At 45.7% G+C, this 16,980-nt stretch overlaps 1 protein-coding gene across 2 annotated transcripts in view; it reads left to right on the plus strand.

Moving 5' to 3' along the window:
• cenps (centromere protein S) overlaps window positions 1-15,929 on the plus strand; it is a 46,095-nt gene extending 30,166 nt beyond the window's left edge. For both annotated transcript variants that reach the window (XM_085967435.1, XM_085967434.1), the window contains exons 3-5: window positions 4,987-5,020; window positions 7,046-7,112; window positions 14,152-15,929. In XM_085967435.1, coding sequence (XP_085823561.1) covers window positions 4,987-5,020; window positions 7,046-7,112; window positions 14,152-14,304 — 254 coding nt within the window. In that variant the 3' untranslated portion in view covers window positions 14,305-15,929. The remainder of the gene's footprint in view (window positions 1-4,986; window positions 5,021-7,045; window positions 7,113-14,151) is intronic.
• Window positions 15,930-16,980: the final 1,051 nt, after the last annotated feature.

Consider the following 16,980-nt stretch of genomic DNA (forward strand, 5'->3'; position numbering starts at 1 on the left):
GCCTCTCCAAGCCGTCCGGGAATTTGTGCGACGGCACCGCTCCAATACCATAGGGTGATGCATCACACACCAACCGAATTGGTAGTGCTGGGTTGAAATGAGCCAACACCTCTTTTGATGTGATCAATTCTTTGCACTTCTGGAAAGCTCGTTTACATTCGTCATTCCACTTCCATGGTACCCCCGTTTGCAGTAGGGTATTCAGTGGGTGTAGTACTGTAGACAAATTCGGCAAGAACTTATGGTAGTAGTTCACCAGCCCGAGGAACGACCTCGGTTGTGACACATTTTCCGGTGCTGGAGCCTTGACTACTGCCTCAATCTTTTCAGGGGACTTATGTAACCCCTCTTCATCAATAACGTGGCCACAATACGAGATCTGCTTCTGGAAAAACTCGCATTTGTGGCGATTAGCTCGGAGCCCATATTCCTTCAATCTAGTGAGCACCTGCTCCAGGTTGGCGAGATGATCACTGTCATTTTCGCCCGTGACCAGGATGTCGTCCAAATAACACTGGGTCCCTGGAATCCCTTGCAGGACTTGATCCATTGCCCTTTGCCAAATAGCCGGAGCTGATGCTACCCCGAACAACAGCCGGTTGTATTGGTAGAGACCTTTGAGTATTGATCGTGAGGTACTGTTTCGAGGCTTCTTCTACCTCCATTTGCAGGTACGCCTGGGCCAGATCAATCTTAGTGAAGCGTTTTCCTCCAGATAGCGAGGCGAAAATATCTTCAATCCGCGGAAGCGGATATTGTACCGTGTGAAGGACTGGGTTCACTGTCACCTTAAAGTCCCCACAGATGCGAACCTTCTTTGGTTCCCCAGGCGTATTACTCAACGACCTCTTCATTACAGGAACGATGGGTGTAGCCCACTCGCTCCAGTCCACTTTGGACAGTACTCCAGAACGTTCCAAACCTTCCAGCTCTGCTTCGACGGCTGGGCGGATCGCATAAGGGCGGATCGTCTGGCCTTAAAAAAAACTTTGGGCTTGCATTTTCCTCTCTTTTGATCGTCACTGTTATGCCTTTTAGTGTTCCGAGTCCCTCCTGGAACACCTCTTGTGCGTCAGTTAGCATTTTTGACAGTCGTCCAGGTGTGACGTCGTCATCCTTTTTGGCATCTACCATTAGTGCTTGTATGGCATGCCAATCTAACTATCTTCCGGATCCATTCACGCCCTAGTAGTGGTGGTCCTCCATCTGGCAATACATATAGGTCCATTTTTGGTGTTTCCTTGCCGTTGTATATCACGTTCACCCTTATTTTTCCTTTGGGGTAGACTTTTTTGCCCCGTGTACGTCTTCAAGACAATCTCTATCTCTCAAGGGTATATGTGAGAATAGCCGCTTGTAGTCCCTTCGGTTTATGACTGTTAGGGCTGATCCTGTGTCCAATTCCATTTTCACTTGGACTCCGTCTATCTTGAGCGTGACCCAGATAGTTTGGTGATCCTCCATTTTGATTACATTATGTAGATTCAGACAACCCAGCTCCTTGCTTCCGGAGTCTGTATCCCTTTTCTGTTCGTCTGAACTACTCTCCGTCACCTTGTACCTTTTTGTACTTCTCCTGTGGAGATTTCTTGCTGCTGGTTTTCTTTCCCGACCTGCAGACTCTTGCTATGTGTCCTACTTTTCCACACTGTCTGCACACTTGGTCCTTGAACCAACAATCCTTATGGTCGTGTGTTGTTCTGCCGCAGCGATAACACTTCACTGCTCCATATGACATTTCATTTGTGCCATATTCTTGCGGTCTCCGTTGTATCTCTGCAGCCATGCAGAATGCCTTGTCCAGCGTAAGATCCTTTTCTGATAGAAGCCGTTTCTGGGTTCCTTCACTTTGAAGACCACACTCAAACTTGTCCCTTAAAGTTATCTGCTAGTCCCGTTCCAAACTGGCAGTGTTTCGATAGCTTGCGCAGTTCCGTTAAATACTCAGCATTACTTTCGTCTTTATGCTGGTTCCTTTTGTGAAACTTAAATCTTTCTGCTATCAGCAGCGGTGTGGGGTTTAAGTGGTCCTGTAGGATTGCCACTATGCTTTCAAAATCCTTTTCCACTGGCTTCTCTGGGGTTACTAGGTTTCGCAGTAAGCCATATGTTTTTGCACCCATGGAATTCAACAATACCAGTGCTTTTCTGGCACTTCATTCGCCTTGCAGTACACTTCTATACGTTCTACATATGTCGCCCAATCTTCGACTTCATTGTCGAACGCTGTGACACTGCCACTCTTCAGCATCCCTGGGTGTGGTTAGACTGGCTAAAAATGGCGTCTCCCGCGCTCTCCCCCCTTCTCCGCTGGCTCAAAATGGCGTCTCCCGCGCTTTGCTTTCCTTCCCGCGCTCTCCCTTCTCCACTGTGGCTCAAAATGGCGTCTCCCGCGCTCTCCCTTCTCCGCTGCGGCCCAAATGGCGTCTCCCGCGCTTTCCTTTCTTCCCCCGCGGATGCTGCTCAGCCCTTGAACACCAGCCGCGCTCTGCACCTCTCTCGTTGACGCCGCTCGGTCTTCAACCCCGGCTGCGCCCTGTGCGCTTTACCCTCTCCTACCCCATCGACGCTGCTCGGCCTTTTTCTGTGCCGTCGATCGGCTCCAGCCGCCGCTGTCTGGGAAGGGTCTGCGCCGTACCTGCTGCCAGCCCGCTGCGCTGGATCGTCGCGACTGGAGAACCAAGCCCAGCTCTCCACAGCCTCCTCTGCGATGCTGAAGTCTTCTCTGGATGGTCGACGCCCGCACTTCTGGACTCTGCCTTCCCCTTTCACTGCTCTCCAGGAGCGAATCCCTGGGAGGTGATGCAGAGTTGCAGGTAGGTTTGAATCCACTCGTCGCCAATGTTAAATCTGTGAATCTTGATGTATGGTGTCCTTCAATAAATTGACACAGACTGCAGAGGAACAATCAACAGGTGTTTACTGGATGAGGGTTACTCCTAAAACTAAAAGTACGGATCCCTACTCGGGGTTTATATACAAGTGTGGTCACTGCCGGTACTACAGTATACAGGAGCTGTTAAAAAGCAGTTTTTCCCCTTAAAGGTACATACACTACACATTCCACCAGCTTGTCTCTGTCCTCCTTGAAGTCCATCACTATCCTCCTCAAGGTTCACTATAATTCCAAGTTTTGTGTCATCTGCAAATGTTGAAATTGTGCCCTGTACACCCAAGTCCAAGTCATTAATATATATCAAGAAAAGCAGTGGTCCTAGTACCAACCCCTGGGGAACACCACTGTATACCTTCCTCCAGTCTGAAAAACTACCATTCACCACTACTCTCTGTTTCCTGTCACTTAACCAATTTTTGTATCCATGCTGCCACTGTCCCTTTTATTCCATGGGCTTCAACTTTGCTGGCAAGCCTATTATGTGACACTTTATCAAACGCCTGTTGGAAATCCATGTACACCACATCAACCACATTGCCCTCATCAAAAAACTCAATCAAGTTACCTTTAACAAATCTGTGCTGGCTTTCCTTAATTAATCCACACTTTTTCTAAAAGCTTCCCACTACCGAGGTTAAACTGACTGGCCTACTGTAGTTGCTGGGTTTATCTTTACACCCTTTTTTGAACAAGGGTGTAACATTTGCAGTTCTCCAGTCCTCTGGCACCGCCCCCGTATCTAAGGAGGATTGGAGGATTATGGCCAGTACCTCCGCAATTTCCGCCCTCCACATCGTAGGATGCATCCCATCCAGTCCTGGTGACTTATCTACTTTAAGTATAGCCAGCCTTTCTATTACCTCCTCATTATCAATTTTTATTCCATCTAGTATCTCAACTACCTCCTCTTTCACTATGACTTTGGCAGCATCTTCTTCCTTGATGAAGACAATTGCAAAGTACTCATTTAGTACCTCAGCCATGCCGTCTGCCTCCCTAATTGGCCCCACCCCTCCTTTTACTACCGGTTTTATTATTTTGTCTTGGTCAGGTCTCATCTAGAATATAGGGGTCAATTTTAACCCCACTCCTCGAGTGAGAATGGTGCATGGGTGGGGTTAAAAACAGGCCGAGTCCATTTACTGGCCTGAGGTCACTCGGTTCCCGCCTGGTAACGTCTTATCTTCACTGACTCCCGCTGCAGGCAAGCGAGGGCCAAATTTAAATTTAGAAGTTGCAGCCTGATGATGTCATCAGTGCCGCATTATGATTTTTATGACGATTCGGGGAGGCCTGCTATCAGAGAAACCTGGCTGGATGTAGCAATGGCCAGAAGAAGCCAAGCGAAGTACAGTAAGGTGTTTTTTTTTTTTAATTCTTTGGAGAAGCAGGAAGAAATCCTTGGGCCTCTCTTGCTGCGGCCCTTAATCCCCACACCGGCATCTTACCTTATGCCTGTTCCCTTAGGTCCCCAGCGGCAGACAGCTTTGCCTCAAATGCTGCTCGTGCCCACCGGCCTTGACATCATTCCTGCTGGCTTCAATCGGGACACCGATATCGGGGTCTTTTCCTTCAGAACTGCCAAGTATGCCGTCTGCTTCGGCCCCCCCCCCCCCCCACCCTTGCAGGCATTTAAAGTCAGGGTGGTAATGTCCATATATGGACTTTATCACCCACCATATGAGGGAGGCATATCTGGATGCTATTCTAGATGAGGTCTGACCAAGACAAACATGGCAGTCATTCTAACATAGTTGAAAAGACCTTGCAACAGTCAGTCTTGGCTCTTTCCTACAATGTTGACTCAAATTATTTCTTGAATCCATCTCCAGTCTTGACACTGGAATGTAGCCTAAAGCAATAGGTTCATGCAATAATTCCGAAACCCTTGTAACCATTTCTGATGCAACCTATTTTATTTTGGAGATGTTTTGCTGTAAAATCTTTAGGTTCTTCACACAAACTGTTTGAACTTGTTGATGGGTGGCAAGTTCGCACTTGTGTTGAGCTGTATTTTGCAGTCCTTCATGATCTGTAAAAGTTTTAGGCGTTAGTTATTTTTAAATAACTCGACTTTTTTTATTTTTCAGAGAATTTTGCCACTGACCTCGAACTATTTGCCAAGTAAGTGACACCAATCCAATAAATGTACAGTTAAATCTTTTACTGGTACCTAGGTGGGGAGGGGGCTCTTGATGAGGTAAACCCCTGATAACAAACAGTTATAATGGAGCTCTGCTGAGGGAAGGGAAAAACTTTTGTTTAACAAAGGAAATTATAATAGTTTGGAATAAGATTCAGCTGTGTTTTAAACTTCTTCCTTGGTATTGACTTACTCAAACCCCTCAAGTTTCCAGTGTATAACATTTTAGCTGATTCTGTGTGAAGTTGTAGATGAATTTTGTGAGATTAATATTTTCAGTCCAATTTTTCTGATTCCTTGGGGGGGGAATTCGGTTGATTCGTGCCTCCCGTTAGTGCCCTAACAGGGCGCTAAGCAACTAGCGCCTGGGCGTGGCGCCGCCAATGTCTCCCGCGAAATTCAGCAGGAGGTTAGTGGCGGCGGTAACTGTTAGCGCCCTGTGCCTCCGGCGATGATGTCATCACCGTGCGGATCGCCCCGCTCGTGCCCTGGCTGCGATCTTCGGTAGTGCCCCCTGTCTTGCCGCCAGACACAGGGTCGGGGGGGCCTACCTGCGGCCGGGGCGGCGCAAATTAAAGCGGAGGTGCCGGGCGGTCATTTTTGTTGCTGGCTGCCTGCCAGCACCTGCCCCCGTTGCTGTCCCCGGCCTTCTGTGCAGTCCCCTCGTGGGGTGCCGGCTGCGCTCCGTGAGCCCGGCACTTCTCTTGAGTGCCGGGCTCTTTTGCCGGCACTCCGGTCCCTGGTGGCTCATCTGGGCCCCGGGACGTGCTGTGCTAGGCCCCTCCCCTTTAATAAGGGGTGGAAGGCCTGCAGTACCACGGCGTGACGTGCCGCAGAGCACGTGGTGCCGTGATATTCACTCGCAGCACCCCAAGAGTGAATTATGTGCCCCAGCTAATGTGCATTAATACAACCTCAATTGCTTCCTTAGCAATCCTTGTGACTTCTCTGCTGAAACTGCCAATACAGTTTAATTGTGCCCAAGTTTGGGGCAGTTTGATGGTGTAGACTTGTGCCCCTGGGGACTCAGACTGGCCAAACTCACTTCACATGTAACTAATCTAGCAGAGAGCGCAGGTAGGGCACACCACTTTTTTGGAGCAAAATTACATTTTATTTTTATATTTTTAAAATGCCACCTACACACACGGCTTGCTCATGAGATGTGTCTATCCTTGACGCACATGGCCAAAAACTTTGGTTCTAATTGCCATATTTTAAGTTCCCAAAAACATGCTTAAGAGGTTGAGAGAATGCAAAAGAAATGTTCTTTTTTTCCTGTGGATTTAATTAAATTGCCTTAGATTTGTTGCAAAGCATCCATATCTAATATATTCATTGAGGAACTCGTTTAACTTTATATTGAAAAAAGACTGATTTGTAGTTTAACTTTGATCTTGTAAAATGCTATGGGAGTTTCATCAGTGCCTTATTGCTATTACTACTACAGGTACTGGTGGTTACTATTTTATAATAGATAATGAATTTATATAGTGCCTTTTACATTGAAATGTCTGAGTACTTCACAAAGTGAGTTACCTTTTGAAGTGCAGTAACTGTTATGTAAGCAAACATGCTCCTAATTCTTATGTTCTTAAACATGCTGTCCATTCTTCACTTGCTATCCCCCACAATCATAAGATGAAACCGCAGTAAATTTGCTTTTAAGTGTTGTTGGTTAATTGAGGAATATTGCTCAGAACAGTGCGGGAGCTTCCTGGCCCACTTAGTATAACGCCATGTCTGTTTGAACCACTGAAACAACACAGAACCTAGGTGTAACATCTCTTCCAAGAGAACTGCCAACAATGCAGCACTCACTCAGTACTGCATTGGAACCTAGATTATGTGCTCAAGGCATGATGTGGAGCATGGCCTACACCTACTCACTTTCCTGATTCCAAATTTTTTATCCTGCAGGATAGATACATTTTAGAACTGGATTCAAAAAGTAATTTTAAGATAGAACCAGTGTGGTTAGTTCACTTTTTAATATCTTTCTACAGACATGGAAAGCGGACCACTGTTAACACTGATGATGTGAAACTGCTGGCGAGGAGGAGCAAAGCACTGGTGAAGTTGCACCTTTTTTTACATTTGTCATGAATGTTATAATTGTGTTCCAGTTTTACCTTCTCAATTTAAAATACTCTAAAGCATAACAGTATTCTTCATAGAATGCTCATTGAATAGAAACATAGAAGATAGGAGTAGGCCATTCGGCCCCTCGAGCCTGCTCCGCCATTCAATGCGACCATGGCTGATCATCCAAATTCAGTACCCGGTCCCTGCTTTCTCCCCATACCCCTGATGAGGAAAGGGTATTCAGACTATCAGAAATTCTTGAAACAGATCATGTACAAGTTGTATTTGCCCCAGTTTATTTACTTTCTTGAGATAAAAATTCCAAGATGATATAACGTGACGCACACAAAGGTAATTTAGTTAAACTTCAGGAATTCAATTTAACATTTGAATCTACGTGGGGCAGCTCTGGTTTAAACTCCACCGGTGCTATTTCAGTAGCCCTCAACAGAATTGAAACCTAGTGTTATGTAGAATATTTAATCATCTGTTGATATTTATCCTCACAACCACCATTCCTGTTCTTTTTCCCTCCTGCTCCTCTCTCCGAGGCATTGATTCCAACTGTCAGCCCTCGGTTAGCTCACCCAACTAACCATTCTTCATGTGTAAACCTTAATACTGTCAGCAGTCTACTCTACTGAAGAAATCCCAGTTGAGCCTGATATTATCTTGACCAAACATCCACCTGTGTATTTGCCAGCAGGAACCTTAGCTCTTTTTTTCCCCTTTTAGACCAGGGGACTGAAACCAATTGAAACACCCCAACTACTGCGATTACTGAGATTGGATTAACTCGTTGAAAAAAAAATCGAAAAATAGGAGCAGGAGTCGGCCATTCGGCCCTTCGAGCCTGCTCTGCCATTCAATATGATCATGGCTGATCCTCTATCTCAATACCATATTCCCGCTCTCTTCCCATACCCCTTGATGCCTTTTGTGTCTAGAAATCTATCTACCTCCTCCTTCTTAAATATATTCAGTGACTTGGCCTCCACAGCCTTCTGTGGCAGAGAATTCCACAGGTTCACCACCCTCAGTGAAGAAATATCTCCTCCTCTCTGTCCTAAATGTGTGACCCCCTCGTTCTAGACCCCCCAGCCAGGGGAAACATCCTCCCTGCATCCAGTCTGTCTAGCCCTGTCAGAATTTTATACGTTTCAATGAGGTCCCCTCTCATTCTTCTAAACTCTAGTGAATACAGGCCTAGTCGACCCAATCGCTCCTCATACGGCAGTCCTGTCATCCCAGGAATCAGTCTGGTGAACCTTCGCTGCACTCCCTCTATGGCAAGTATATCCTTTCTTAGGTAAGGAGACCAAAACTGCGCACACAGTACTCCAGGTGTGGTCTCATAGGGATCAAACTGCTGGAACTTTCTGTTCTGTATAGCTTAGTAACACACCATGTGGTGCATTTAACACACTGATACTGATGAGCTTTTTATTTTATTTTAAAATTTGAACATTTTACAGTAAATTACATTTACAGAGCTCATTCAGCTCTTTGTACAGTCACAAGCCCTCGTGTCTACAAGGCAGGGGTCACAGTCTCTACAAGCTGCTTTGTCGTCTTCACTTGTTCATCCAGATAGTGGGTCTCCAGGAATTCACACAGATGAGGGTCGGCGCCCCCAGTGGAGGGTTTGTGCAGATCCGGCAGACTCTGGTTGACAATCTTCTCCATCTGCAGGGCTCTCTGCATCGCCGAGTGGTGGGAGTCTGTTACGGATATCTACTAGTTTCAGGTCAAGGGTGCAAATTATTTTTATTTATTTTTATTTTTTTTAAATAAGTGTCACCTGAGGATTTCCAATTTTATACTTAGAGTCATAGAGTCATAGAGTTTTACAGCACAGAAAGAGGCCCTTCGGCCCATCGTGTCTGCGCCGCCCATCCATCCCTGTCCAGTCTAATCCCATTTTCCAGCATTTGGTCCATAGCCTTGTATGCAATGGCATTTCAAGTGCTCATCCAAATGCTTCTTGAATGTTGTGAGGGTTCCTGCCTCTACCACCCTTTCAGGCATTGAGTTCCACATTCCAACCACCCTCTGGGTGAAAAAGTTCCTCCTCAAATCCCCTCTAAATCTCCTGCCCCTTACCCTGAATCTATGCCCCCTTGTTATTGACCCCCCTACTAAGGGGAAAAGTTCCTCTTTGTCTACCCTATCTATGCCCCTCATCATTTTGTACACCTCAATCAGGTCCCCCCTCAGCCTTCTTTGCTCCAAGGAAAACCACCCCAGCCTGTCCAGCCTCTCTTCATAGCTGAGGCGCTCCATCCCAGGTAACATCCTGGTGAATCTTCTCTGCACCCTCTCCAAAGCAATCACATCCTTCCTATAGTGAGGCGACCAGAACTGCACACAGTACTCCAGCTGTGGCCTCACCAGCGTTTTGTACAGCTCCATCATAACCTCCCTGCTCTTATATTCTATGCCTCGGCTAATGAAGGCAAGTATCCCATATGCCTTTTTAACCACCTTATCTACCTGTTCCGCTGCCTTCAGGGATCTATGTACATGTACACCAAGGTCCCTCTGACCCTCTGTACTTCCTAGGGTCCTACCACTCATTGTGTATTCCCTTGCCTTATTTGTCCGTCCAAAATGCATCACCTCGCACTTTTCAGGGTTAAATTCCATTTGCCACTTTTCCGCCCATCTGACCAACCCGTTTATATCGTCCTGTAGCCTGAGGCTTTCCTCCTCACAATTTACCACCCCACCAATTTTCGTGTCATCTGCGAACTTACTGATCATACCTTTTACATTCTCATCCAAATCATTTATGTAGATCACGAACAACAAGGGACCCAGCACCGATCCCTGAAGTACCCCACTGGACACAGGCTTCCAGTCACAAAAGCAACCTTCGACCATCACCCTCTGCCTCCTGCCACTCAGCCAGTTTAGGATCCAACGCGCCAAGGCACCCTGGATCCCATGGGCTCTTACCTTCTTGACCAGTCTCCTATGCGGGACTTTGTCAAAAGCTTTACTGAAGTCCATGTAAACCACATCCACAGCATTTCCCTCATCCACCCCCCTAGTCACCCCCTCGAAAAATTCAATCAGATTTGTCAGACATGATTTACCCTTGACAAAGCCATGCTGACTATCCCCGATTAATCCTTGCCTCTCCAAGTGGAGACTAATTTTGTCCCTCAGAATTTTTTCCAATAATTTCCCTACCACAGATGTTAGGCTCACTGGCCTGTAATTCCCTGGTTTATCCCTGCTACCCTTCTTGAATAATGGTACTACGTTAGCTGTTCTCCAGTCCTCTGGTACATCCCCTGTGGCCAGAGAGGTTCTGAAAATTTGTGTCAGAGCCCCTGCAATCTCCTCCTTTGCCTCCCACAGCAGCCTGGGATACATCTCGTCTGGGCCTGGGGATTTATCCACTTTTTGGCCTGCTAAAACCGCTAGCACCTCCTCCCTCTCGATGCTAATATGTTCAAGTATGTCACAGCCCCCTTGCCCGATTTCTATGTCTGCATCGTCTTTCTCCATAGTGAACACAGATGCAAAAAATTCATTTAAAACCCCGCCTACATCATCTGGCTCTACACACAGATTGCCACTTTGGTCCCTAATGGGCCCTACCCTTTCCCTGGTTATCCTCTTGCCCTTAATATACTTATAAAACATCTTAGGATTTTCCTTTTATTTTGCTCGCCAGTGTTATTTCATGGCCCCTCCTCGCCCTCCTAATTTCTTTTTTAAGTATGCCCCTGCATTTTTTATACTCCTCTAGGGCTTCTTCCGTCTTTAGTCTTTTGTAACTGCCAAAAGCCCCCCTTTTATTTCTAATGCATTTTTGTATATCCCTTGTCATCCAAGGTTCCCTTTGCTTGTTGGTCCCACCCTTGACCTTTACAGGAACATGTTGGCGTTGTACTCTCTCTATTTCCCTTCTGAAAGTCTCCCACTGTTTTGATGCGGATTTTCCTATAAGTAGCTGCTCCCAGTCCAATTTGGCCAGATCCTGCCTTATCATATTAAAATCGGCCTTCCCCCAATTTAGAACCCTTATTTCCGGGCCGTCTTTGTCTTTTTCCATGACCACCTTAAATCTCACCGAATTGTGGTCACTGTCGCCAAAATGCTCTCCTACTGACACTTCCACCACTTGCCCGGCTACATTCCCCAGAATTAGGTCCAGTACCGCCCCCTCTCTTGTAGGACTTTCTACATGTTGGCTCAAAAAGCTCTCCTGGATGCACTTTAAGAATTCTGCACCCTCTAAGCCTTTCACACTCTGACTATCCCAATTTATATTGGGGAAGTTGAAATCCCCCACTATTATTACCCTATTATTTTCGCACTTTTCTGAGATTTGCCTACATATCTGTTCCTCTATCTCCCCCTGACTGTTTGGGGGCCTATAGTACACTCCCAGCAAAGTGCTTGCCCCCTTTTTGTTTTTAAGTTCTACCCATATGGCCTCATTAGAGGAACCCGCTAATATATCATCCCTCCTTACAGCAGTAATTGACTCCTTAATTAATATTGCAACACCCCCTCCCCTTTTACACCCCCCTCTGTCTCGCCTGAAGATTCTATACCCCGGAATATTGAGCTGCCAGTCCTGACCCTCCCTCAACCATGTCTCCGTGATAGCAACAATATCGTACTCCCATGTGTTCAACAACAACTTCAGTTCATCCACCTTATTTGCAAGACTCCTTGCATTAAAATAAATGCCTTCCAGCCCTGCCATATTCTCTTTTGCCTTCACATATTTGCTTTGCCTTCCCAGCTGACTTGTTTTTCCCTCTGTATTTGGCTGTAAATCACCCCCTACTATAGCTCCACTCTGTACCCCATCCCCCTGCCAAGTTAGTTTAAACCCCCCCCCCCCCCAGTAGTGCTAGCAAACCTCCCCGCAAGGATATTGGTTCCCCTCTGGTTCAGGTGTAAACCGTCCGACTTGTACAAGTCCCACCTTTCCCAGAAGCAGACCCAGTGATCCAGGAAACTAAAGCCCTCCCCCCTGCACCATCCCTTTAGCCACGCATTCATCTGTTCTATCTTCCTATTTCTATACTTACTAGCACGTGGCACCGGGAGTAATCCAGAGATTACAACCCTTGAGGTCCTGCTCTTTAATCCTTCACCTAGCTCCCTAAATTCTTGCTGCAGGACCTCATCCCTCTTTTTACCTATGTCGTTGGTACCAATGTGGACCACGACCACTGGCTGTTCACCCTCCCCCTCCAGAATGCCCTGCAGCCGCTCAGTGACATCCTTGACCCTGGCACCAGGGAGGCAACAAACCATCCTGGATTCACGTCTACGGCCACAGAAACGCCTATCTGTTCCCCTTACTATAGAATCCCCTACCACTATTGCTCTCCCACTCTTTTTCCCCCCTTCCTGGGCAGCAGGAGCACCGCCAGTGCCAGGAAGTTGGCTGCTGCTGCCTTCCCCTGGTGAGTCATCCCCCTCAACAGTATCCAAAGCGGTATACTTGTTTGAAAGGGGGATGTCCGCAGGGGTTCCCTGCACTACCTGCCTGCCTTTGTCGCTCCGCCTGATGGTCACCCCCTGTGCTGCCCTACCCTGAGACGTGAACAACTCGCTAAACGTGCTATCCACGAGCCTCTCAGCATCGCGTATGCTCCAAAATTCATCCACCCGCAGCTCGAGCGCCACAATGCGGTCTACAAGTAGCTGCAGCTGGATGCATTTCCCGCACACATGGTCGCCAGGGACACTGGCAGCGTCCCTGATTTCCCACATACTTGTGTTCCCTAGATCTGGGATCAAGGCTTTTAAGTCAGACAACTTGCTTACATCAAGATTGATCCCTTTCTGAATTTTAAGCACTTAAAATCAAGTCACCTCCTTGATATTTTCCAGTGCACACAAGTTCAGTTCTGAGTCTCTTATACATCTCGACAGTCATGTCATGTTGAGTGGCTACTTTTACAGTATGACCAATATTCACGCCCAAATCCTTTCCTTGTACTTCATAGCCAGGTGGCAGAGTGCAGAAACAAGCCGACCAGATTCAACCGTCATTTATTTTGTCCCTTTCCTCAGCAACAGTGCCACCATCTGTTACAAAATGGCAATTTACTGATATAATTTAAGTTTTAAGAGATATTGGTATAGCAACTGTACAGCAATGCCTTTATTAGGATTAGCATTAATAAAATGTGGCCATGGTATTTTTGAAGTATAGTACCATACTAGAGTATATACTGTACTATACTACAGTGTATACTACATATACAATTCTCCTTTCCTTCATCCAAGTCATTGATTATATATGGTAAAAAGCTGAGGCTCCAGTCCAGATCCCTGGGGAACACCACTTGTCATATCCCATCAATCCGAGTATGTTCACTTTATCCCTACTCTCTGTCTCCTTACTATAAAATGGAACACTGCTTCTCATTGCAACAGTGAAAGGAGTAGATGGTATGGCAATGTTTGCACCTCAGTGGCAAGGCTACCCAACTTCATTAAGAAAACGATGGTGAGGAACCGGTTTCCTCTCTCCAAGGTACTAATGACATATCTGACCTTTGGTTGGAAAATAGACCAAGCAGAAACTGACTTGAGACCATAAGCTTATGGAGACCCACACAAAGTGACATGCCAGCTATGAGAGATGGTTAGTTAGACTGCCCAGCCTACTTGACAACACAATATGTTGCTATTAACCGACCCCTAAATAACCGGAACGCTCTATCCACCGGCAAAATTCAGGAGTCGGTTCAGGTAACCTTTTTTACTTTTAGTTACTTTTTTTACTCCATTTGTTGCTGTGCAAGGGTGTAGCTGAAGCTGTTGCTAAGCTACAGAGACGCTTGCAACTTGTGCCGATTGTTTTTAAGCTAGCAACAGGGTTTGTTGCTTTATACGGAGCTCTTGAGCTCCGTATCTTTTACTATAGCGTTCTGAACCGGCAACACGTCGGTCCCGTCCGTGCCGGATACCAGAAAGTTTCCTGTATTATTCAACGTAAGGCTCATTACTTAGTATTTACATGTTCAATTTCTTGCTTTTCCAGCAAAACTTCATTACAGAGAAATGTAATGATCTTGCTACCAGTAATGCGGAGCAAAAAGAGAAGAAAACAGTCGCCGCAGGAAAAGGCAAGAAGAAACCTGATGGCCACCTCGAGTCCACCGTAACTGAAAATGAAGACCTTACCGTCGACTAATCTGCAGAAAAGGCATTTCAAATTGAAACTTAATCTTGGACCTAGAACTGAGAGTAAGATCACTGTAGTTCACCCAAATTTCCTTCAATTTTTTTGGGGGGAGGGGGGTGTTGAAGTTACAAATGAACACCTGAATTATATGAAAACTAACAAATACCACAATATATAAGTAAAACGGATGTGAATCTATTTTGGCATGGCTACTGATTTTTAAAACTGATAGCCAATATTATTGTAGTATAATTCACAGTTGACTTAGCCATCATAAATAAGGTTCTCTTATTCTTTTTGATGCATTGAAATTGCTTTTCACACTCTTGGTAGGAACGCTCAATTTTCCTGCGCAAAATAATGGTGTTTAATATTTTCTTCAGTGTTTTTGGCACCTGTGACAGCTCAAGTTTTTTACATTAAAACAGACATGTATGTTAAATTAAAAATATTGATGCATTGTATATTTCTATAAAATAACTGCCCGGATTTTGCGGTCAGCGGCAAAGGGACGGCACTTGCTGCTGACCTTGAAGAAAGCTGCCCACAAAGATTTAGCGGGCTCCAGAGCATTGATTTCCCCATTTCTGACGTGACTTTGAATCTGGCGCCATCTATAGGGGATCTGCGGCAACAGTGAAGTCATCAAGCAGGCTGAGCAGCCAATTGCATTGAAGAATTCTCAGACAGCAAACCAGGAAATAAAAAGTAATTATGATTTGGTACGCCATTAAAAACTTAGTTGCACCTCATTCAAAAAGGCTTAACATTTTCAATTGTTTTTACAGCGAGAATAGTGCGTAAAAAGTTGAAGTTCGCGTTTAAATCAGTGATTTTGTGTTGCTTGCATCTGCGAAGACTGCAACAGCAGACCCTGTGGAGAAGCAGGGTATCACTGACAGCAACTTCAGGACTTCCACGTTTACCTGCGCATGTGTGGACGCCAGAAGTTGCTGTCCGTTTTACACAGTAATGACGGCAAACGCTGACAATTTCGCCATCATTACAACTGCAAATTCCGGACCAGTGCCTTTTTCAAGAAAGTTGCTTTAGCTGTTCTTGTTATAACGCTGCAGTAGAATCCTTATATTGCTGAGAGTGCACAGGAAACCTCAGCAGCCCAATGTTCCTGAGAGATTTGGAACTCTACATTTCTTAGATACTTTAAGATATTGTCGAGGGGTGTACAGAAGGCTGCAACACACGGCATTCTGAATTGCTTGGACTCTTCTGTTCTATCGTGTTCAAAACCACTCGTTTACAGAATTGTAACCCAATGGGAGGGGTGAAAGTAACGAGGAAAAGTTGTGAGTGCAAAGGCCAAATTATTTCACTGTTCTCATTGACACATTTGTACTGATGTGACCATGGTGCATTATCCCTCCTTGACCTCTCTGCAGACCTTTCTTAAAATCAACCTCTTTGACAAAGCTTTTGGTCACTCCTGCTAATATCTTTTTTTGCTTCAGCATCTTTTGTCTTTGATTACGCCTCTGTGAGGTGCTTTGGTGCGTTTTTTTGTACTTTAACGGTACCATATAAAAGCAAAATGTTACGTCTTGTGACTAAAAGCTGCATTAAAGTAGTGTGTGTCCCAAACAGTGTGTTTAAAAATAAATAAATAAATAAATAAATTATTTTGCCAGTTTTCTTCCCCTCGAGTCTTTGCTGAGTCTCGGTGATTAGTATCAACAAGCTGTTTGGCTGTGGGAACCCTGGCTTCCTCTCGCCCACTTCCTAATCAAATTGTAGTGCTCCTCCTTACTACTCCAGCTGAGATCTGACAGGTCCACACAGACCAGAGAAATAAAGAACTTGCATTTATATAGCGCCTTTCACATTTTCCGGACATCCCAAAGCTCTTCACTGCCAATGCAGTACTTTCAAAGTGTAGTCGCTGTTGCTATGTAGGGAAACCTGGCAGCTAATTTGCGCGCAGCAAGCTCCCACAAATGGCTGAGAGATAAATGACATGATTATCTGTTTTAGTGGATGTTGGCCAGGGCACCAGGAGGAAAACTCCACTGCTGCGGGGCACGGGGCCTCGGTTTAAAATCTCATCCGAAAGGCGGCACCTCTGACTGTGCAGCACTCCCACAGTGATTTACTGAACTGTCAGGCTAGATTATGTGCTCGAGTCTGAGTCGGCAGACTGGGGTTCAAGCCCCACTTCAGAGGTGAGAGTGCTACTCCTGAGCCATAGTCGAAACTGGAATCTTCCTGTTTCGCATAGCTCAGTACATAAACCCACTGAACCATTGGCGAAGCCCCACACCCATTTTAAACAAGATTTATTTCCTAGTCCTCCATTAACCAAACTCGGCAGAGAACAGTTTGAAAATAAAATAGCCATCCCCAGTACGCGCATACAAGGATACAAACCGGCATGGACTGGTTGGGCCGAATGGCCTGTTTCTGTGCCGTATATCCTATGTAAACCCATTTCTAAATGATTTCTGGTAACGGTTCATTCACCTGAAATGTTAACCCTACGTTTCTCTCGCTACAGATGCTGCCTGACCTGAATATTTCCAGCATTTTCTGTTTTTATTCCTTTTTTAGGTTTTAAAGTTATTTGTAATATGGCAGGAATGACTTATGAAGAGAGATTGGGTCGATTAGGCTTATATTCACTAGAGTTTAGAAGAATGAGAGGGGATCTCATTGAAACTTTTACAATTCTAA

This window comes from Somniosus microcephalus, chromosome 25 (genome assembly GCF_052327205.1).
Source record: "Somniosus microcephalus isolate GS21.2 chromosome 25, FLI_Smic_1.0, whole genome shotgun sequence".
NCBI lineage: Eukaryota > Metazoa > Chordata > Chondrichthyes > Squaliformes > Somniosidae > Somniosus > Somniosus microcephalus.